This window comes from Crotalus tigris, unplaced genomic scaffold, assembly GCF_016545835.1.
Source record: "Crotalus tigris isolate CLP2741 ecotype Arizona unplaced genomic scaffold, ASM1654583v1 scf7180000017560.2302168, whole genome shotgun sequence".
NCBI classification, from domain to species: domain Eukaryota; kingdom Metazoa; phylum Chordata; class Lepidosauria; order Squamata; family Viperidae; genus Crotalus; species Crotalus tigris.
The window spans coordinates 513,289-535,322 of NW_024096474.1; the positions used below are offsets into that span (position 1 = coordinate 513,289).

Here is a 22,034-nt window from a genome sequence, read left to right on the forward strand (position 1 = left end):
CCCACCCTCCCCACTTTGTGGTCCTTCCTCCTCTCCTTCCCCAAGGACCCCCAACAAACCAGGCGACAGGAACACCAGCGCTGGCTAAATCTTGATCGAGGTCTGCTCCTCCACATAATAACAATAACAACTTTATTGTCACTTTGAATGTTCACCAATCGGCATACACCAAAATGAAATTTCATTGCATACATCTCTGGTGAAATGGCCGCCTTCCCCGCCCCTCCCCCTCCCCAGCCAGGTCGAGGGTCTCATCTGGAGCTGCAGGTGGGTTGGCTGAGAGCGCCCAAGGACAGAGGCCCACCTGGCAGGTGCCCGATCCCATGCCAGCAGGGAGGGCTGCAGCACCTGGGAGGCGAAAGAGGCCTCCCTGGAGGCAAAGGGTGAATAGTGCCCAGCCCAAGGAACAGGCAGACAGGACCACCCCAGCACAGCAGAGGCTGTGGGGATATCCTGGTTCTCTGCTGCTCCTACAGAACTGGGCCTGAGCAGATGGACCTGGGCAGGATCAGGCAGCCAGCAGTTTCTTCCTCTTGGGGCACCCCAGAGTTTCCACGCAAATGGCTGACTGAGATCTGGTGGGAGCCGCTTCCCCACATCTCGAGATTGCTTGGGCAGAGAGCACCAGAGGAAGGAGCCTCACCCCCCCTCTTTTTGGATCACCCCCCCCCCAAGTAATCATGCTTAAGGGCCTCATGGTGGTCAGAGAGCCCAGGGCAGGAGCCCTTCATTGCAGCATCCCTGGCAGACGGCTGCCTCCACTGCCGGAGGGCTGCCCTCAAAGAGCCAGAGGTTGAGGTTGTGGGGTAAGACCCCTCCCTTCTGGAGCTGAGCACCCCCCCACACATGGCACAGCAGACATTCAAAAGCACCCAGATGCTCCCTTCCGGCCTCGGCCACCAGGCCAGAGTCAGCAATTGAACTCACACGAGACCACAGATTAGTCGTGTAAAAGGCCTGGGTGATGTGTGTGATCCTGCACATTGTGTGAACAAGGCCATCATCTTAACCCACAAGGATGGTTCTTTTGTGCATAGCAGGTTGTGTGCATGCAGGCACTGTACGGTGTGCTAGCTTTATGCTCGGCCTAGGTGCAGAAAGCCAGACAGACCCTGGTTGCCTTTTACTGGCACAGCTGAGGGTCACCAGCCCCCTTTCCTGGGAGAGGCTCTCAGCTGCTGAGAGGAACACAATCCCCACATAGCACAGAGCATGTGATGCCTGACACCACTGTGGCACTTCTGCCCCCCCTTCTTGGATGGACCCCCCTTTCCAAAGCTGGATGGGTCTTGGGGTGGGCACCGGAGGTCCTAAAGAGGACCCTCCTCAGCATTCCTAGCCAGGAGTGCCAAAGCACTGCGCCGAGGACCGCACCTCTCACTGACCAGCCACACCGGCCTGGCACTGGTGCCTGTGGAGACTCGCCCCCTTCCCCACATCAAAGGGGAGTTTCCTGCTTATAGTGATAGCCGCAAGTCGGGCCCTCAAACTGCAGCTTGATGGCTGCCTTACGGTGCAGGTGGGGGGCCAGCGTGTCAATGGAGATCTGGGCCCCCCTGGAGTCTTTGCTATACTTGTCCAGAGCTGGAGAGGGCGGTAGCGCCAAAGGCCCTGGCCGGGGCCGATGGGGTGGGGAGTATCGCTGCATCTGCTGTGCCCCAGAGAGTGGGTCCAGGGGAATTATTTGGAGGGCAGCATGGGAGTGAAAAGTGGACGTTGTGGCTGAAGAGCCAGGGGAGGCCTGCGACTCACCAGTGGAACCCAGCCAGGCCGCAGGAGACTCGCCTCGCATGCCTTGGGGGACGGGGCTGCTGGCCGAGCTGCTGGAAGAGCCTAGCTGGGGGGAGTCTGGTCCCGGCCAGGCCCCATAACCTTCCATCAGCTTTAGCACGGCCTGGTGGCCCCGCTTGGCTGCCAGCCACCTGGGGGTGCGGCCTGACTTGTCCTGGACATCGGGGCTGGCCCCGTGCTCCAGCAAAACCTCCACCACATCAGCCCACCCTTCCTGCGTGGCCACCCCCAGAGCAGTGGCCCCTTGGCTGCAACTATGGTTGGGCTGTGCCCCCCTCCCTAGCAACAAGTGTGCAATGCTCCCGTGGCCCTGCCAGGCAGCCAGATGCAAGGCCGAGCGGCATTCCTTGTCGAGGGCATCCACGTCTGCCCCGTAGTTCAGCAGCAGCTGGGTGGCCTCCCCCTGCCCCTGCCAGCAGGTGACGTGCAATGCTGTGCGGCCCTGGGCATCCCGCCCCTCCAGCCTGGCCCCGTGTTCCAGTAACAATTCGGCCATCTCCACACAGCCCTCCAGCATCAGAAGGTACAGCATGGGACGACCCTCGGAGTCAGACAAGTTCACCTCTGCCCCCTTGCGCAGAAGCAGCTCGGCAGTGCTGTGGTGTCCGGCCAGCATAGCCAGAGACAAGGCCGAGAGCCCATCGTAGCCCTGGTGGTCGATGGGGGAGTAGTACTCGAGCAGGAGCTGCACAGCATCCGTGTGTCCTTCCTGGGCTGCCACCATCAGTGGGACGCGGCCGTCCTGGTTCGGCTTGCCTACGTGGGCTCCAGCCTCCAAAAGAGCTGCACATATCCTGTGATGGCCCTGCCAGGCCGCCAAGTGCAATGGGGTCCAGCCCAGCCCATCTTGGTGGTTTTCATCCAAGCCCCGCTTTAGCAGAGCCTGGACAACGGCTTCGCTGCCCTGTCCAGCTGCAACACCCAGAGCAGTCCGGCCTTCACTGTCTAGGACATCTATGGCTGCCCCCCAAAGTAGCAAAGTCTCTACCACTGCCCGATGGCCCATGGAGGAAGCAGCCAAGAGTGGAGTGCAGCCTCTGGAATCGGCCTGGTCCACTTCGGCCCCTGCTTCCAGCAAGAGCTCCACGACATCCACGTGGCCTTCATAGGCAGCTACCAGCAAGGGAGTCACGTTGTCCCAGTCGGCATGTCCCGGAGAAGCACCATGATCTAAGAGAAGCTCTACGACCTTGGCACAGCCACGGCTCACTGGAATGCACAAAGCGGCCACCGAGAGGGCAGTCCGCCCATCCATGTCGGCGTGGTCAACACGAGCCCCATGGTTCAGCAGCAGAGCCACAATCACTCCGTGACCCATGTAGGCAGCAGCAATGAGTGGCGTCCGCCCCTCAGAATCAGCCCGGTTGACATCTGCTCCGTGCTCCAACAGAGTGGCCACAATGTCCTCATGGCCACCCCAGGCAGCAGCCCTCAGTGCTGTTCTCCCCTCGGTATCAGCGCAATCCACAGTGGCCCCAGCTTGCAGCAGAACACCAATGGCTTCGCTGTGACCGCCCCAGGCAGCCGCACGTAGAGCTGTCCAACCTTTGTGATCCGCACAATCGACCTTTGTGCCGTGGGCCAGCAGGCAAAGCAGGGCCTTTGTGTGTCCTTGGCGAGCAGCCAAGTTCATGGGGGTCTGTCCAAGGTGATCTGGGGTCTCTGGCTGTGCACCATGTGTCAAGAGCAGCTCCACCACTTCATGGTTGCCGCTGTGGGCGGCACTAGCAAGCCAAGTGCGCCCGTCCACGTCCCGCTGGTTAACACTGGTGCCGTTTTCTAGTAGCAATCGCACAGAATCCTCCCGTTCCAAGGCTTGGTGCAGGGATGGGGCCTGCCCTCGCTCCCCCAGGCGAGCGCCCGCCAGCACCAGCAGCTCCAGCACCGCTGGCTCCAAGGGCACCAGCAGCTCTGGCCCCAAGCAGCACTCCACAGGCACCCGGCACCACACTAGCCACATCGCCAGCTGCCAGGCCTCAAGGCACAGCTTGGCAGCCAGCAAGTGCTGGGCCAGTTCGATCACCTCCTCCGGGCTTAATTCCAGTGCCCGGCAGGAGGCACTCACGGCAAGCAGGGCATGCCCTCGGGCCGGGCAGCAGTGGTACTTCCACGTACAAAGCTTGATGTCACAAAGCCACTCGGCAAAGCTGACGTGGAAGAACATGCAGGTGCCCCCAGGGCCCTCTTGAAGGAGCCCTGCCAAGGTTGCCAGATGGACCTGAAAGCTCTCCCAGGACAGTGGACGGCACGTCCAGAGGGCAGCGTGAAGCTCACGAGGCGTCAGCAGGCGAGGGGCTGCCAGCAAGGCCTCCAGCAGAGGGCGGATCAGGGCAAACCGTTTGTGTGGGAAGAGGCGCTGGCAGAGCCACAGGTACAGTCCAGAGAGCGTCCCTGGGATGTGACGGACCTCTTGCGGAGTGACCAACTCTTCCGCCACTCTGTCTAATACCTGTTCCAAGTACAGCAGGCAGCCGTTGCTCTTCAGGTGCAGCTGGGTCAGGGCTGCGGTCGTATCCTGGCTGAAGCGCCGCCGGAGCGCCTCCTCCCGGTCCAGCCGGGCGAGGATGTAGTGTTGCACATCGCAGATGATGGGTTCCCTCTGAAGGTCATCGAGGCACAGTTGTCGGAATCCTGCAGCGGAAGAGGCCGGATGAGACAATGGCCTGCCCCGCCCTGGCTCCCTCTCAAGGGGGCTGAGGGCCAAGGGCCCCCGCAAGCAAAGAGCAGCCAGCATCCACGGGCCAGCTCTCCCACCCATTTGGCCCCTATACTCAAGGGAGAGGCTGCCCCCATGTCGCCAGTAGCTGGTTTGCAAAAGGCACCGGGGTTAGTTTGACAGGTGTCACATCTGGGCAGAGAGGTCTCTTCTGCTTGCTCTTCAGTCCCCCCCCCCCAAGGACTGAAGAGTCAAGGACCCCTCCATGGAAAGCTCTACCCATAAGGGGGCCCAGGACAGCTGCAGCATCTCTGTGGCACGAGCCGCCCCCTCCCCCACCCCAAGGGCCTGCTCACCAGGGAAGAGGCGCAGGACCCCCTGGCTCTGGGAGCGGGCACTGCAGACCAGGAGCAGCCAGGGGGGCAGCAGCCGCAGGTGGCTCCCCAGGAGTCGGGCAATGGACTTGCTGGGCCCTGGAATGGGGCCTCTTTCTTCCTCCTCCTCCTCCTGGCGATCTCTCTTTCCTGCATCCAAGGCATCCACCACGATCAGCAGAGGCTTTTGGGGGGGTGGCAGGTCCAGCAGGGGCAGCAGCACTGCTCTGGGGGGAGGGAAGAGGGAGAGCTGAGGGGGGGCAAGGGAGCCCCCTGCAGCTGGAGCCTATAGGCCTAGGCCAGGCACTGCTTGCGCCCAGCCCCAGGACCTCTTATGGGTGCAGTTTAGTTTATATTTAGTTTATAAATTGAAAACAATCTTTGATGAAAGGAAACAGCGTTTGGTCAGAGTCCAGAATGATAGGAAGCTTAAAACCAGAGGGCCGCAGGGACTGAGTCTGCCTCTTCCAGTGCCCCCCCCCCCGGCTTTGGCCACTGGCCCAGGTCCCCTTTGGCCACATGTGGACCGAGCGCATGGCAGAGGCAGGGAAAGCGCATCCAGCCTAGGAATGCGGGTGGAAACGACACAGGAAATGCGCCTGCATCCTCTCTGCTCCTCCAGGAAACCCAGCACCAGCGTTGGCCAGGCTGGCAATGCAACCCCCCCCCCCCCCCGAAGCTTTAAGAGCCAAGTTGCCCTGCAACTTGGTGGTGCTTCTGTTCCTGGGCATGAGAAGAGCCCGGGCTGACCTTCTTGGGTCAGGACAAACCCCATTCCCTGACGCTGTCCCCCCCCCCCCAGCTAGCTATCCCCACGACTTCCAGACTGCACCTGGGGCAACGGAGGAAGCGGCTGGGATCCCAGGCAGCCGAACAATCTGGATGGCCGGATGTGCTCTACAAAGCCCCCCATGAGATCAAAGCGGGGGGGAGGGGCACCCTGCCTCGGTCCCAATGTGCCTGGAAGGCCAGCCGGAGCCTGGCGGGGAAGGAGGGGCTGCGCCCGGGCCTCGCTTCCTCGGGCATCTCCTCTCTCCGGAAGGGCAGCCCGCCAAGCGCGGCTCCCGGCCAGCCCAGGGCCTCCGAGACCGTCCTGGGGCAGGGGAGCCGGGGGCCGCTTACCTGCGGAAGACCTCGTCCGGATCCTTGCACGCGGCGGCTTCCAGCGGCCGGGGGGCGCCGCCCCGACGAAGGCGCTCGCGGTAGCCGGGCAGCAGCGGGCAGCGCTCGAGCTGCCGCACCAGCCGCAGCAGGAACCCGCGCGGGGTGCAGGTGGCGGCGGCGTCGTGCGCTTGGCAGAAGTGCCACGCCAGGGCAGAGTCGCCCAGCGCCACCCGCAGGCCCGGCCCGGAGGTGGGCCACAGCGCCTCGGTGCACAGAGCCGTCTTGCCGCTGCCGGCGCCGCCCGTGACCAGCACCCCGCCGCCCCCCTCCAGGCTCAGCGCCAGCCGGCCCAGCGCCCACTCGCGCCCGTGGAAGGGCTTGCCCCGCAGGCGGCTCCCGGCGGGCTCCATGCGGGGCGAGCCTCACCGCCCGGGTTCCCCCTGCGCCGATCCGCGGCCCCCGGGCGCACGTGCCTCCGCCGACCCGGCGCGGCTCAGGGAGGCGGCCGGGTGGGGCCCGCGCAATCGGCGCGCCTGGCAGCGGATGCTGATTCACCCGCCCAGCCCCCGAGCCGGGCCGGCCTCCCGGCGGGCCAGTAACCCCCTCCTGCCCGAGGCCGCGCGATCCTCGCCCTGCAGGAGGCCCGGGGGCGGCGGCCCCCCCTCCCCGGCAGCGACCGGGAGCCCGGCTTGCTCTCGGGCGGCGGCGGCGGCGGCGGCGGACCCCGCATGGAGCCCTGCAGGGCCGGGCGAGTCAGCCGGGCGCTGCTGGCCTCTCACGAGTCCCGGGCGCCCCGCCCCGCCCCGCCCCTCGCCGGCCGCGTCTCCCCCCGGCCGGCTCCACGTGGCGGCGCCCGGGAAGCCGGCGGGCGAGCCAGAGGAGCGCGGGCATCCGCCGCGGCTGCTCGGGGAACGCGGCGGAGGAGCCCCGCGGCCGGCCAGGTGCGGGCCCCGCTCTGAGCGTCGCCGGCTGGGCGAGGGGCGGCGCGCGCGTCGGGGAGACCGGCATCCGGAGTCGGCGCGGGGGAGGGCGAGTCCCGGCGCTGAGGCGGCCTGCGGGAGAGCGGCTCACCTGCGCGGCGGCTCGGCGTCCCCGGCTCAGGCCGGCCGGAGATTGGGGCGCCACACGAGCCCCGTCCGCGGCTTCCCCCGTGGCGTCGCTCCGGACTGCCGGTCGGCGAAGGAGGAGCGCCGGTTCTTGCGAGTCCGACCGGAGGGTCCGCGAGGGAATTGGGAGCCGAGCGGGCGGCTGGCGAGGACTGACCGCGGCAGGACTTCACCTCCCTACTCCGGGAGTCTCCCGGGCTCCTGGGCATTCGCTAGGAAAGAAGCCCGCGTGCTCCTGGGTGCGGGTGTGTTTGTGGGCACGCATTGCCTCTTCGCTCCCTTGTGGGTCAGTAGAACAGTGTTTCTCAACCTTGACCATTTTAAGGCATGTGGACTTCAACTCCCAGAATTCCACAGCCAGCATTGCTGGCTGTGGAATTCTGGGAGTTGAAGTCCACATGCCTTAAAATGGTCAAGGTTGAGAAACACTGCAGTAGAGCAAGCCTAAAGAAGCGGAGCCCCTATGTTGAATCTCTCCCATGTGGAACAGAGCTGTCTATCCCCCCCCCATATCTATCTCCCCCTCTTTTATAGGAACTGGGGGAGGGTTGGGTCCCATTCTTGAGTTAGTACCTTATGAAACGGGGCTGGAGAACTACGGCCTCTTTATGACCTGCGGACTTCAACTCCCAGAATTCCTGAGCCATCAGGGGGGAACTATATGGCCCCTTCATGACTCGTGGACTTCAACTCCCAGAATTCCTGGGCAGCCATGCTAGCTCAGGAATTCTGGGAGTTGAAGTCCCCACGTCACTAAGGAGCCATAGTTCCCCACCCCTATTATAAAGGGTTATTGAACCCTCTCGTAGCATTTTTTACTTCTTAATCAGCCGCTTGTCGCTTTCATACATGTATTCATTGTTCCTGAACTTGCAAACCACAATTTCCCTCTTTCCTGTATCTAAGTTCCATTTTCTGCCTGCGTCCGCCTTGTCCTGTGACAGAATGAGGTGAACATGTCGCAAGCCAAATTCAGCTTTGGAAACCTGGATAGAGCAGGCTTAACTCTTCGGGGTGGCCCGGCCTCGGCCCTCGGGCTCCGTGGGGGCTTCCCTGTGCAGAGAAGGGGCTGTCTGCCCTCTTCCGCCCATGAGGCTGGGCTCCCCGTGCGTCTCCGGAGCTCCCGCTTCAGAGAAGGGCCGGGAGGAGGAGGGTCCTCAGTGGTCTCTGGGTCACTGACCTGCCCCTCCCCAGCCTTCCCCCCCCCCAGTGTTTTTGCAGTGGTTGGAGAGAGTTTCTAAGAACAGGCAGTCCTCGACTTACGACCACAACTGAGTCCTAAATGAATTTTGCCCCTTTTTACGACCTTTCCTGCCACGGACATTAAGTGAATCACTGCAGTTGTTAAGTTAGCAACACGGTTGTTAAGTGAATCTGGCTTCCCCCATTGGCTTTGCTTGTCAGAAGGTCTCAAAAGGGGATCACGTGATACCCCCTCCCCGGGACGCTGCGACCGTCATAAATATGAGTCAGTTGTTAAGCATCCAAATTTTGTTCCTGTGACCCTGGGGAGGCTGCAACGGCAGTGAGTGTGAGAACCGGTCACGAGTCACTTTTTTCAGCGCTGTTCTGACTTCAAATGATCACTAATGATCTGCTGTAACTTGAGGGCTAGCTGTAAATACCGGCCAGCTGAGTTTGTATCAAAATCCACGGACATTTTAGGAGAGACGTGTTTATTATGCTCGGAAGCCTACACGGCTGGGAGAAGAGACGGACGGCTGCGTCTAGAAGTAGGCGATGGGGTCATCCTTGGTCTTGTCCACCTGGAAGCCGGAGAGCTCAACCTGTCCGCCATAGACTGGCAGAGCCTCGAAGATCCTCAGGTGGATGTAGTCTTTCTCTTCGTCGCCGCATTGCATCTGTGAGGGGGGAACAGCGGGACCTGGGCGTCAGGCATCGGGGTCCAGCAGCCACATCCCCAACGGGGCGTCTACGGCTACGTCTTGTGAGGGTTCACAAACGAATTCTGGCTCCTACTGAGCAGCCAGAGGTCAGGGCATCTCCTGCTGCCAGATGCCCCCTAAGGGGAAAGACCCCTCCCATCCTTTCTAATGCTGGCTGAAGATCTCACTGAAAAGGCCTTTCCTAGCCCAGCTGGTAGAGTTGGGTCAGGGGGCTGGCACTTGCCCATTTGGCTAAAACCCAAACCCTCCTCCTCCTCCTCCTCCTCCTCCTTGCACCTCTGCAGGTGTTCCTTCCAAGCCAGAGGCTTTTGCAAATGGCGGGAGGGGCTGCTGGGAGGAGAGGATGGCCGCCTTGGAGGAAGGTCGACCCCCCCCCCCAGGGTCTGGGAGGCCCTTCAGGAGAGGCCGGAAGAGCCCAAGGCTGCGACCATCTGAGTGGTTGAGGTGGCACTGAACCCCCAAGTGACCCAGTGGGGCGGGGTGGCCGAATGGGTCCTGCCTCAGAATTTAGGGAAGAGAAGCAGAAATTAAAGCTAAGCAGGGAAGGCAGGGGCCACGTCAACCACTGGTGCGGTGAAGCATCTCTTGACCGCAGCCGTTGTGAAGGAGGGAGAGAGAATCAGATGCCAAAAAACCTCCTGGATGGTCCTTAAGAGGCTGGATTCCCCCCCCCTGCTTGGGACCGGTGTGTATGTGTGTGTGTGTGTGTGTGTGTGTATCCAGGGGTTCAGCCACTGACCTTGACAAAGTAGTTCATCCCAGCCACCACCTGCTGACGGTACAAAATGGCCTTGTATTTGGCAAACGTCTGGTTCGTCGCCTCCTCCAGCTTGGATTTCACCTGGGGGCAGAAGCGACACGGCCAGGGCAATGAGGCTGCAAGAGGGCACCTCTGGGAGATGCCAGGGGGGCCCTCGCCACCTCACGGCTCCTGCTGGCCTGGGCAGACGACGGGGGCTTGAGGGGCGCATGCTTTGGGGGCTCCCTGGACAGGCCTGGGGGAGCTCAGGAAAGGGGCATCTCTTGGCAAAGCAGGGAAGGGAGCTGGGTGGGGGTCTTTCGGAGGGGTGGGGGGGATGACCTACCTGGTCAGCAAAGCCTTGAATTTCAGGGGTGGCTGGTTTCGGAGGCGAAAGTCCCCCAGGATTCATGGTGCTCAAGTTCTGGGGAGAAGCAGCTGGCAGACGGGGTGGGTGTCCGACTGAGGAGTCTCTGGGAGCAGCTCAGATCTTGGTCTTTTATGGCCAGTCCAGGGAGCTGCCTCTTGTGATTGTTGTGCTGCCGCTGTCACGTGAGGCCATCCATGCATCTGGCCAGGGCAGATTTATCCGGGGCCCTGCCCTCCCGGTGACGGAAGGAGGAGAACCAGCCCGAGCCTGTCGGGGCCCTTTCGCAAGAGGGACAGGGTGGGGCCGGGCGCCGGCATGTGAGTCAGGGCCTGCCCGGAGCCAGAGCAGTGGCTGAGAGGAAAGCAGCCAATCTCTGGTGGGGTTGGGCTCCTGGGACCCCACCTGGCTTCTGCTCCACCTGCCGTGGGAGGGGGGGGACCCAGGCCAAACCCTCCCTCCCTCCCTCTAACCTGGCTCATTCTCAAGCTTCTCCTGCATCACTCCCCCTCCCCCCCCACCCCCCATTGCAGCTGGCAAAGGCCTTGGCTGGCCCCAGCTTTACCCAGGCATCCTGCTCCTTCTCCTGCTGGGAGGCCTTGAAGAAGTCAGGGTTGACCTCTTTGTAGGCTGGGATCTGGGAGCCCACTCCCTGCTGCAAACACCCAACTTCCTCCCCTGACCACCTCAGCTAGGCCTCTGGAGGAATCCCCCACCCAGTTCCTCCCTGGTGATGGCTGCCAAAAGGACGGACCCAAACGGTGGCCACCAAACTCCCAAGGGGCCTATGTGGCTCTCTTGTATGCCAGGTGGGCTTCCTGAGCCCCGGGGCTCCCTGAGATGGGTGGTTTCCTTGCAGACCTTTCATGACCCAACTAGGGAACACCATCAGTGCTGGAAGGGAGGGGGGCTTGCAGAGTGGAGGAGAAGGATAAAGTGGGGAGGAGGAGGAGGAGAAGGAGGAGGAGGAGGTGGTCCTTGGTGCTCTCTGAGCTTTGTTGTTTTCTTGCAGACATTTCGTGAACCATCTAGGGCAGTGTTTCTCAACCTTGGCAATTTGAAGAGGTATGGACTTCAACTCCCAGAATTCCCCAGCCAGCACAGCTGGCTGGGGAATTCTGGGAGTTTAAGTCCATACCTCTTCAAGTTGCCAAGGTTGAGAAACACTGATCTAGGGAACACCATCAGCGCTAGAAGGGAGTGGGGTTTGCTGTCATTTGATACACAGGTGGCTTGCCCTATCAGCGTTGCTGGGAATAGTCTCGGTGGTTCCTTGAATAGGCTGCTGTTTATTGTTTGCTTGTTTGTCTGAGTTGGCAGTTCCTTGATTGGGGTATTGTTTGCTTATTGATTGTTGGTCTAATATTAATCTTGGTATTAAAAAGACTTGGTGGTCTTTTGTTTCCTTTTTTGGCTTTTTTGTCTCTTTTGAATGGCGTGTAGATGTCGTATATCTCCATGTGCCTGTTGATGGTTGATTTGTTTGAGTGCCGGGCTTGGAGGAATTCTCTAGCCTTTCTGGACTTGGTTTGGCCTAGGATGCTCTGAATTTCCCAGCTGAAGCTGTGATGAAGTCTCCCCGTGAGACCAGAAGACCTCCTTGCCAGCAATCAACCCCATCCGTCTTAGGCACTGGGTGAATGTCCACACTGCCAGCAGGCCAGTGTCAGAGGAGGAGGAGGAGGAAAGAGGCTGGGTCCGTGCTGGGGCATTGAGTTTTTCCATGGAAGGCTGATGACTCAGCAGGCAGGAGGCTGTGATCAGCCAAGCAAGGAGGGGAAATGCTGGAAGGGACCTGGGTGGTAGCACGTACTGTATGTACCCTTATGCTACACGATGCCAGTTTCCTGGATGTTCCAGTGACCGTAACTGAGATAAGGAAGGAGAGCAGAAGCTGAATAAAGGGCAAGCTGAAAATGAGGAAAAGAGAGTTGAGAGGGACAAAATTAAGGAACTTCTTTCTTTTGTGTTTCTGTTTTTGGGTTTGGGGTTTTGTAAATAATACTTTCACTTCTATAAGTCACTAGATCACATTGCTTTATTGACAAAAGTGCATATGTCTGCAGAATAGGTTCCCTCCTGTATTGCGCTGGCCGTGGGTCTGGATCTGCTCCTTTCCTGTCCTGCAAGTGCCTGGCCTGGCCCTCAGAGAACAGGCTGTCTCTGTGTGTGTGTGTGTGTGTGTGTGTGTGTCTGAGGTCCTCTAGCCCTGAGCTGCCAGGAAGGCTGATTCATGTGGCTTCTGCAATGACAGGCGTCTGGGACTTCATGGCTCCAGCCAAACCTTATTGCATTCTTTGACAAAGTGACTAAATTAGTGGATCAGCAAATTAGGCACAGCAAACTTACACTTCAGTGAAGCATTTGACAAAGTAGACCACAACCTACTTCTTGGTAACATAAAAAAATATGGGATAGACAGCATCACCACCGGATGGATTCCTAACTGGCTGACCCACCACACTCAGTGTGTAGTCCTCAATGGAGCAACATTTACATGGATGGAAATAAGTAGCGGGGTATTCCATGGGTCTGTTTTGGGCCAATACTCTTCAATATCTTCATACATGATTTAGATGAGGGAATAGGAAGGAAACTCATCAAATTTGCAGATGACAGCAAATTGGGGAGAATGACTAACACCCCAGAAGATAGGCTCAAGATACAGAAGGATCTTGACAGACTTAGACACTGCACCCTGTCCAACAAAATGCAATTTATCGGTGAGAAAAGTAAGATTTTACACTTAAGCAAGAAAAGCCAAATGCACAGTATAGAATAGGTGGTACCTGGCCCAATAGCAGTAACTGAGAGGGAACTAGGCATCCTCATTTAAATATAAGCCAGCAGTATTAAGATCATGTGAAATATTGATACTGATTTATACTGCACTGGTAAGGCTACACTTGTAATACGGCATCCAGTTTTGGTCACCACAAATAAAAAAAAATATTGAGCCTCTAGAAAGAGTGCAGAGAAGAGCAACAAAATGATCAGGGATCTGGAGGCTAAAACATATAATGTACGAGTGAGGGAATTGGGTATGTCTCGTCTAACGTAGAGAAGGACTAGGGGTGACATGATAGCAGTCTTCCAATATTTGAGGGGCTGCCACAAAGAAGAATTGGGGGTCAAGCTATTCTCCAAAGCCCCTGAAGAAGGCAGGACAAGAAGCAACAGATGGAAGCTTAACAAAGAGTGATCCAACCTAGAACTAATGGGGAATATCCTGACAGTGAGAACAATTAACCAATGGAACAACTTGCCACCAGAAGTTGTGGGTGCTCCATCACTGGAGGTCTTCAAGAGGAGATTGAACAACCGTTTGTCTGGAATGGCATAGGGTCTTATATACTGCTCCATAGTGCTTTACCGCACTCTCTGAGTGGTTTACAAATGGAGCCTGTTGCCCCCAACAATCTGGGTCCTCATTTTATCAAGTTTGGAAGGATGGAAGGCTGAGTTAACCTTGAGCTGCTTGGGATCGAATTCTTGGCTGTGGGCAGAGTTGCCTGCAATACTGCATTCTAACCACTGTGCCCCCATAGTTCCACAACGTCTGGAGACAAACAATTTGGCTTGCCTGCAGAAGTTGTTTTCAAGAAGAGACCGGACGGCCATTTGTCTGGAATGGCAGAGGCTCTCCTGCTTGAGCAGAGGGTTGGACTAGAAGACCTCCAAGGTCCCTTCCAGCTCTGTCATTCTGTTCTGGCGGGTGACCTGCAACTTCTCTGCAGTGAGGAGTTTCTTTTCATTTAGTCTTTTATTTCTGGGAGGGGGATGCGCCATCTTACCCCCTCCATCCCTGCGTTGGGGACTGCTGGCGACAGCGTCCTTCTGCCTTTCTCTAGCAGTGCTGCTCCCAAGAGGGTGGGGGTCTCCCTCTGCCGAGGGCTGCTCCTGCTTCGCTGGGCCTCCCTTCTCCTCCTTCGGCCTGACTGGCAACCTTGGGCAGCAGGAGGATGGGGCAAACTCAGAAAAGAGCCATCCTGCGCACCTGCCACAGCGGGCAAGTCTGCCATTCCTAGCGCCCACCTACACCAGCCTAGGCCAGCCTCAGCCTGCCCCACCGAGGCAGGAATTGGGGCAAAGGGGGAGGATGGCCCAGGATGGCCCTGCCCGGGAGCCAAGGAAGCAAAGGAAGAAGCAGGAGGAGGCGCGTGGAGACACCCAGCATGCTGCAACCAAGAAACGGTTCCCCACCTTTTCTCTACCGGCCTTGAGATGAAGGGAGAGTTAGACCTTCTAACTCAGGAGCGGGTGTGTGGGAACACAATGCAACTGGTATCCCTGAGGCTTGGGGTGCTCAGGCCATCCCAGACACACGTCCGAACTTGGTTTGAACATCTGCAGTGATGGAGCCTCATGGTCCCAGGAGGTCCCACTGCTTGGTATCTTTCACAGTTACGACATCCCTCCTTACTCCAGATTTGGATTCTTCTTCATAAAATGTTCAACCATGCTTCCTGTTAATAGTAGCAACTGTGAGAGGGACCTCGGAGTCCTAGTGGACAATCCCTTAAATAGGAGGCAACCGTGTGCTGCAGCTGCCAAAAAGGCCAACACAGTGCTAGGCTGCATGAACAGAGGGAGAGAATTAAGATCAGGTGAAGGGTTAATACCACTTTACAATGCCTTGGTAAGGCCACACTTGGAATATGGCATCTAGTTTTGATCACCACAATGTAAAAAAGAGGTTGAGACTCTAGAAAGAGCGCAGAGAAGAGCAACAAAGATGAGCGGGGGTGGGTGGAGGCTAACACATATAAAGAACAGTTTCTGGAATTGGGTATGTCTAGTTCCTTGGCTCCAGGGCTGGACCATCCTGGGCTACCCTCCCCCTTTGCCCCACTTCCTGCACGGGTGGGGCAGGCTGAGGCTGGGTTAGGCTGGTGTAGGTGGGTGCTACGAGTGGCAGACTTGGCTATGCTGGCTGGGGAATGTTGGGAGCTGAAGTCCACAAGTCTTAAAGTTGCCAGAGATGGATATCCTCATGTTTGGTTAAACATGCCCACTTCTTTTTTAACTGTTCCTCATGGGATTGAGTCTCCAAGCCCCGCACTCTCTGTGTCACTCCTTCCTATACTGCGTGCTCAGCATCCTTTCTCTATGGTGGTGACCAGAATTGCACAGGGTACTCCAGATTTGGTCTGAGCCAGTGCAGCATAGCATGGCACTACCGTTCCCTGTGAGTTTGATGCTACAGTTGATGCAGCTCAATCTGTGTTCTACCAAGATGCCCAGATCCTTCTGGCCAGCACTATTTTTTAAAAATAGCAACTGAATTCCTTTGAGAATTCTTTGGACACAGGAATTGGCTCCAGGATCAGCCGGACCAGCTGCGCACAGGGGCAGCTGTGTACAAGAGCCTTCTCTGACGTGGCTCCCACCCTGACCCGGCATTTCATAAGAGCCTTCGGACCCGGCTCTGCCAGATGCCCTAGGGCAGTGTTTCCCAAACTTGACAATTTTAAGGCATGTGGACTTCAACTCCCAGAATTCCACAGCCAGCAATTCTGGGAGTTGAAGTCCACATGCCTTAAAATTGTCAAGTTTGGGAAACACTGCCCTAGGGACTCAATGGGCGAGATTTACCCTAGAGAAGGTTGACTAATTAAGACCTCATCCCACCCGCCCCTCCTGTGTGTCCGGCCCCCTCCTTTGCCATCTTGTGTTAATGCTTTTATCTGTCTATGCTTTTATCTGCTGTATTCAATGATGGCTGATTTTAATGTTTTTTTTTAATGTTTTTATGCTGTGAGCCGCCCAGAATAGTTCGATAAGAGATGGGCGGCAAATAAATGTCATGAATGAATGAACGAATGAGCATGGCTTTGAGGACAGTCTCCTCCACAAACTGAAAGAAAACATAACACCCTCGGTTACAGCAACAGTGGACTTGCGGTGCTCCCACTGAGGCAGACTCTCTGCTTTGGCAAAGCCACGTCCACCTCCGTTGATGATCCGCCCAACTGCTCTTTTTTTTTGAGCCCAGCTACTTACCTTTCCCTAGATCACCTCCTAGTTCTACTGACCTTGGCATGGGGTCTGCCAAGGACTGTGGGGAGGGGGGATGAAGGGGGAGGAAATGGTTCAGGAAAGGAAAGTAAGTGCTGTAATTCCTTCAGATGTTGCCTCAAGGTCACCGAGCTGGAAGAAGGAGAGCGGCATACCAAACCACGCTTGGATTGACCGTTAGGAAAACATCCCGCACGAACCTGACTGGTTGCACTGAGGGGAGCAATGAGAGACAGTTAAAGGGATGGAAAAGTGCAACTTCCTGTCACCTCTCAGTAGGGAAGCACAAGCCAGCCTAAGGTCGCAGCTGACAGGATCATTATAAAAAGCAGCGATGATTTAATTTCCTAAGACCCGTACAAAACATAACTTCTCCATCTGTTTTTGGAATCAAGTCAATGGGTGATGTCCACTCACTCTAAGTTGGCTGTATCCTTATTCTGTTAACCATTCTCTGCAGCTCTTTGTTGATTGCAGATGACTCAGCACAAGGCCAGGAACACGGAGGCGGGGGAATTCTAGAAGGCACCCATAAAAAGGGATTTCTAAGATACAAAGATCAAACTAATAAAGGGTGTTTTTTCCCCAGTATATTCCAGAGCAGTGGTTCTCAACCTTTTTAATGCCGTGACCCCCAACCGGTCGTAAGTCGAGGATTACTCCACCGATCGTAAGTCGAGGACTACTCAACGGGTGCAGCACCGTTTGCAGAATGGGACTCTTGGCAGGCTCAGCAGGGCAGAGATAGCCTGGACAATTCCTATTGGCTTTTGAAAGCCAATAGAATTAGACTCTATTCAAGAGAGTCTATTCTATTGGCTTTCAAAAGCCAATAGAATAAAAGGGAGTAGCACAGCTAAGGAAAAGGGGAAAAGAAAATGGCGGACTGCGTTGTTTGGCGACCCCCGTGAAATGGTCCTTCGACCCCAAATGGGGTCCCGACCCACAGGTTGAGAACCCCTGTTCCAGAGGCTGCAGGTCATGCTGCTGGAATGGAGACCACCCGGTTAACGTGGTGCGGAGTGGAGGCCCGGCCAGCCTGCCAAGCCCAAATAACCCAGCCTGGGATGGGGAGAAAGGGCGGGAAGGCCAGGAGGACTGATGGACGGAGGCGGTTGGGCCTGCTGGACAGGGAAACGTTGCGAGGTCCGGTCTCCATTTGGGAGGCAAGGCCCAGGGCAGTGTTTCTCAACCTTGACCATTTTAAGGCATGTGGACTTCAACTCCCAGAATTCCACAGCCAGCATTGCTGGCTGTGGAATTCTGGGAGTTGAAGTCCACATGCCTTAAAATGGTCAAGGTTGAGAAACACTGGCCCAGGGACTCCAGGCGAGGAGAAACTGGAATAAAGTGGAAAGGGAAGGGATGGGAGAGGGAGAAACTGAAGTAGAATCAAGAAGAAATATTTCTCGTATTATTTCCTTCTGTACATTTGAGGCTTTTGTAAATAACGCTTCACTTGTGCATGTCATTAGATCGCATTGCTTTACTGGCAAAAGTATCTTAGAGTCCAAATAAAGACCCTCATTTCTATGGGGTGTGTTTGTGTGTGTGTGTGTGTGTGTGTGTGTGTGTGTGAGTGTGTGCAGATCAGCCCTCCTCCGAGGGATGGGGAGGACCTTCTGTCTCTGGAGCTTCTCAGCCATCCGGGTCCTGGTGGTCCCAAAGGTGCTTTGTCAAAAGGCAACTGTCGTTTTTTCCCCTTGGAAAAAGTTTTGCTTCTCACCCAAGAAGCTTCTTTAGTTCGTGAAGAAGCTTCCTCAGAACTGAAGAAGCTTTTTGGATGAGAAGTGAAACATCTTCAAGAAAAAAAAAAGGTCCAGTTGGCTTTTGAAAAAGCGCCGTTGGGAGAGACCTCCTGCTTTTCCCCTTGGAGCGTCTTCTGGGCTTGGCAGAGACGGAGGCGACTTGGCTCAGCATCCTGGGCTTTCCTGCAAAGCAAGAAGAGTCTCCTGATCACATGGCTGCAAAATCTGGGCTGGCCAGAAGAGCGAGCCAGAAGCACAAGCCAGGAAGCCCCAGGGCGGAGCTGGCCCTCCGGATCTTCTGCTGGCCATGCAGTTCGATCCAGCCTCCTTTCTTTGGCCAAGGGCCCCGATCCTGCCATGACTGATGCATGGCGAGGCTGAAGAAAGACACCCCCCCATGCTGTCTTATGGGGTGGTCAGAAGGACAACTGCTGGAATGGTGTAGGTCTAGTTCAGGGGTAGGCAACCTTGGCTCTTTTATGACTGGTGGACTTCAACTCCCAGAATTCCTCAGCCAGCCATGCATGACTCGTGGAGTTGAAGTCCACGAGTCATAAAAGAGCCAAGGTTGCCTACCCCTAGTCTAGTTTAATGAAGAGAAGGACGAGGGGGGACATGATAGCTGTGTTCCAATATCTCAGGGGCTGCCACAAAGAAGTGGGAGTCAAGCTGTTCTCCAGAGCCCCTGGAGGTAGGACAAGAAGCCAAGGATGGAAGCCGATCAAGGAGAGAAGCAACCTGGAACTAAGGAGAAACTTCCTGACAGTTAGAACAATTAACCAGTGGAACCACCTGCCTCCAGAAGCGGTGAATGCTCCAACACTGGAGGTTTTTAAGAAGAGACTGGACAGCCATTTGTCCAAAATGGTGTAGGGTTTCCTGCCTGAGCAGGGGGTTGGACTAGATAACCTCCAATGTCCCTTCCAACTTTACTACTACTACTACTACTACTACTACTACTACTATAACTACTACTACTACTACTACCACTATTATTATTATAATTGGGGGTTCCAACTCCAACTCGGCTTGTGCAAGAACAAAACCAAATGAGGTCCAGACCCCCTGTGAGGAAAGGAGAAAGATTTACTCCCCAGAGCGAGGCGCTTCCTGTGAGGGGCAGCTACGGAGAAAGTGAGGCCCAGAAGGGCTGTTTCACAGGGGAGCTGGTCCTTGGTGCGGGTCGTGAGGGGTGTAGATGTGTGCACATCCTGGTTGTTGGATGACACTTTAGGTGTGTGGAGTATGGGTGTACATGTTGACCCAGAGAAGAGGTTGAGTAAGTCAAGGGATGTGGATTGTATCTCTTTGTTTGAACTGTGCTATAATTATGTTTACATTGTGTTAACTGAGCTTTGTTTCCTTGTGTGTGTTCACAACTTGAAATAAGTGTTTAATCCTTAGGTTTACAGGAGGCTTAGAGGATTTCAGAGGCTGTTAATCAATAGCTTTGGGGGGGGGGGACACGGCTTAGTTAACATGTGATTTCCTGTGCAATATTTCTAACAGTTATATACATCTATAAATCCTTCCCACAGAGGAGGGCAACATCCTGGGCCTGTCCAGGCTGGGGCATCCGGGAGCGCAGCCCGTCCCCTGCCAACATCGGGCCTTTTGGAGCCCAAGAGAGTTCCTGGGTGCCACCCGAGGCTGGCCCAGGAGCCCCTGGGAGCAGGTGCTGGGGGAGGGCAGGGAGGGGAAGAAGCCAAGAAACCCTCACCCTTTCAGACAGTTTTATCTTGGTAGAGAAAGATAAGGCCTCTGGTCAAGGATTGGGACGAGGTGTTTGGCTTCTCTGATTGGCCACTGGTTTTCTCATACCTCCTGCAGATTAGTGTGTGTGTGTGTGTGTGTGTGTGTGTGTGTGTGTGTGTGTGTGTGTGTCTGTCTGTCTGTCTGTCTGTCTGTCTGTCTGTCTCTGTGTGTGTGTGTTTCTCTCTCTCTCTCTCTCTCTCTGTGTTTGTGAGAGAGAGAATCATCTCCTGATCCGTGTCAACAGCGAGCTCTCCATCCGTAGTGAAACAGCGCCATCTGCTGCTCTGTCTGCAGACGTTTATTTTTTATTATGATAACAATAAAGTTGGAAGGGACCTTGGAGGGCATCTAGTCCAACCCCCTGCTCAGGCAGGGAACCCTGTACCATTTCAGACAAATGGCTGTCCAGTCTCTTAAAAACTTCCAGTGTTGGAGCATTCACCGCTTCTGGAGGCAGGTGGTTCCACGGGTTAATTGTTCTCACTGTCCGGAAATTTCTCCTTCGTTCCAGGTTGCTTCTCTCCTTGATTAGTTTCCACCCGTTGCTTCTTGTTCTGCCTTCTGGTGCTTTGGAGAATAGCTTGACTCCCTCTTCTTTGTGGGCAGCCCCTGAGATACTGGAAGGCTGCTATCATGTCCCCCCTCCTACTTCTCTTCATTAAAGTAGACAGACCGAATTCCAGCAACTGTTCCTTGTATGTTTTAGCCTCCAGTCCCCTAATCATCTTTGTTGCTCTTCTCTGCACTCTTTCCAGAGTCTCAACATCTTTTTTACATCATGGTGACCAAAACTGGATGCAGGATTCCAAGTGTGGTCTTACCATGGCCTTGTAAAGTGGTATTAATACTTCACATGATCCCCTCTTTTTTTTCCTATCCCTCCCCCTTTTTTTAATCCAATTGCGGCTGTCAGACACCAGGATGTGGGCCATTTTTTCCACACTGAATGTTGAGATTCTCATATTTAAAATGGGAAAAAAAGTTTGTGTTTCTTATTTAAAATAATGTTCAATTTTTGTTTGAGTCACACGACAGTGATATGACCAGTGAATAAATTTAATATAAGTAGTCCTCTACTGGCAGCAGTTCATTTAGTGCCCATTCAAATTTACAATGGCACTGAAAAAGGTGACTTACGACCATTTTTCACACTGATGACCGTTGCAGTCTCCCCACGGTCTCGTGATCAAAATTTGGACGCTTTGGCGACTGACTCATATTTATGATGGTCGCAGCATCCTGGGATCACATGATCCTCTTTTGCAAACCTCTGACGAGCAGAGTCAGTGGGGAAGCCAAAGTCACCCTTAACAACCGTGTTACTAACTTAACTGCAATGATTCACTTCACAGCTGTGGCAAGAAAGGTCGTAAAATGGGGCAAAACTCTCTTACAAATGTCTCATTTAACATCAGAAATTTTGGGTTCAGTTGTGGTCATAAGTCAAGGACCACTTGTAATAGCACCGGCAATGGGTCATGGACTATACCGCCCCACAGTGCTTTCCAGTACACTCTGGGAGGTTTACAATGTCGAAGTGTTATTTGCATCTTGCCCCCAACGATTTAGGTCCTCGTTTTACTGACCTTGGAAGGATGGAAGGCTGAGTCAACACTGAATCTGCCTGGATCAAACTGCTGGCAGTGGGAATGCAGAGTGAGCCTGCAATGCTGCACTCCAACCACTGTGCAATTTATTAAATAAATAAATATACATTTGTGCATCACCTACGGGTAAAGAAACTACTGTAAAAAGGGGGAGGGAACAAATTGTGATCTTGTTGACATGGTTCCGACAAATGAAACTCTTCAAAGAACTTCGAGGCATTGTTTACCTTAAAGGATCTTTTATTCGAGTAGCATAATATCGGCACTGTATAAGTGAAGCCAAAAACTGAATTCCCCTCCCCTAGGCACATAGTATCAAAGGACAATTCCCTCCTCCAATTAATAGTCATAAATCACATTCCCCAATTAGTTTGAAGCACAGACTTCTTCTCCAGCTCTCCAGCTGCCAATTCCTTATCAGTTCTGGTTACAATAACCTTGATTTTCATGCTAGGTTTAGTGTTGTTATGTCTAGCTGGACTCTCATTCACATCCCCCCCTCCCAGCATCATCTAACTCTAAAAGCAAAAGGAAAGAGATGGCTACATTTCCCTCTGTTGTCAATGCAAAAGCATCCGATGTTAGCAGCATTGACACTTGTGACATGCTTTGGGTTAAATGCGGTATAAAACCCACCCAAGGACACTGGGGTGTGTGTGTGTGCGCTACACAGACTTTGAGAGGCAGCTCTCTGTGTTCTTCCTTCTGCAGAACAAGGCTTGTTTTGCAATCTCCAGCTGGTGTGTTGCTTTGGGTAAAGGGCACGGACCCTGTGCTGAGCTGGGACGAGAGTCCTGTAAATCCTTCATCCTGAAGAAGATTGATTTGGATCGATTATATTGTCTCTCTCATCCTCGCTCTC

At 55.3% G+C, this 22,034-nt stretch overlaps 2 protein-coding genes across 2 annotated transcripts; both read right to left on the bottom strand.

The window, feature by feature from the left end:
- Nucleotides 1–242: 242 nt before the first annotated feature.
- On the bottom strand, nucleotides 243–6,565 carry LOC120310171 (ankyrin repeat domain-containing protein 50-like). The gene is made up of 3 exons (XM_039348301.1): nucleotides 5,944–6,565; nucleotides 4,804–5,048; nucleotides 243–4,422 (listed from the first exon to the last, which is right to left on the bottom strand). Exons 1-3 carry the CDS (start codon nucleotides 6,333–6,335, stop codon nucleotides 1,439–1,441), a joined length of 3,621 nt encoding a protein of 1,206 aa, XP_039204235.1. The 5' UTR covers nucleotides 6,336–6,565; the 3' UTR covers nucleotides 243–1,438.
- Nucleotides 6,566–8,690: 2,125 nt separating this feature from the next.
- Nucleotides 8,691–10,249, bottom strand: LOC120309957 (cystatin-A-like). The gene is made up of 3 exons (XM_039347727.1): nucleotides 10,024–10,249; nucleotides 9,678–9,779; nucleotides 8,691–8,893 (listed from the first exon to the last, which is right to left on the bottom strand). Exons 1-3 carry the CDS (start codon nucleotides 10,087–10,089, stop codon nucleotides 8,759–8,761), a joined length of 303 nt encoding a protein of 100 aa, XP_039203661.1. The 5' UTR covers nucleotides 10,090–10,249; the 3' UTR covers nucleotides 8,691–8,758.
- Between the last annotated feature and the right edge of the window lie 11,785 nt (nucleotides 10,250–22,034).

Coding starts and splice junctions, on each gene's coding strand:
- LOC120309957 (XM_039347727.1), bottom strand. CDS start 10,089: ATGAATCCTGGGGGACTTTCGCCTCCGAAACCAGCCACCCCTGAAATT. Junction 9,780..10,023: donor TTCAAGGCTTTGCTGACCAG/GTAGGTCATCCC, acceptor TTCTGCCCCCAG/GTGAAATCCAAGCTGGAGGA. Junction 8,894..9,677: donor GGATGAACTACTTTGTCAAG/GTCAGTGGCTGA, acceptor CCCCCCTCACAG/ATGCAATGCGGCGACGAAGA.
- LOC120310171 (XM_039348301.1), bottom strand. CDS start 6,335: ATGGAGCCCGCCGGGAGCCGCCTGCGGGGCAAGCCCTTCCACGGGCGC. Junction 5,049..5,943: donor CCGGACGAGGTCTTCCGCAG/GTAAGCGGCCCC, acceptor CCCTCCCCCCAG/AGCAGTGCTGCTGCCCCTGC. Junction 4,423..4,803: donor GGTCCTGCGCCTCTTCCCTG/GTGAGCAGGCCC, acceptor CTTCCGCTGCAG/GATTCCGACAACTGTGCCTC.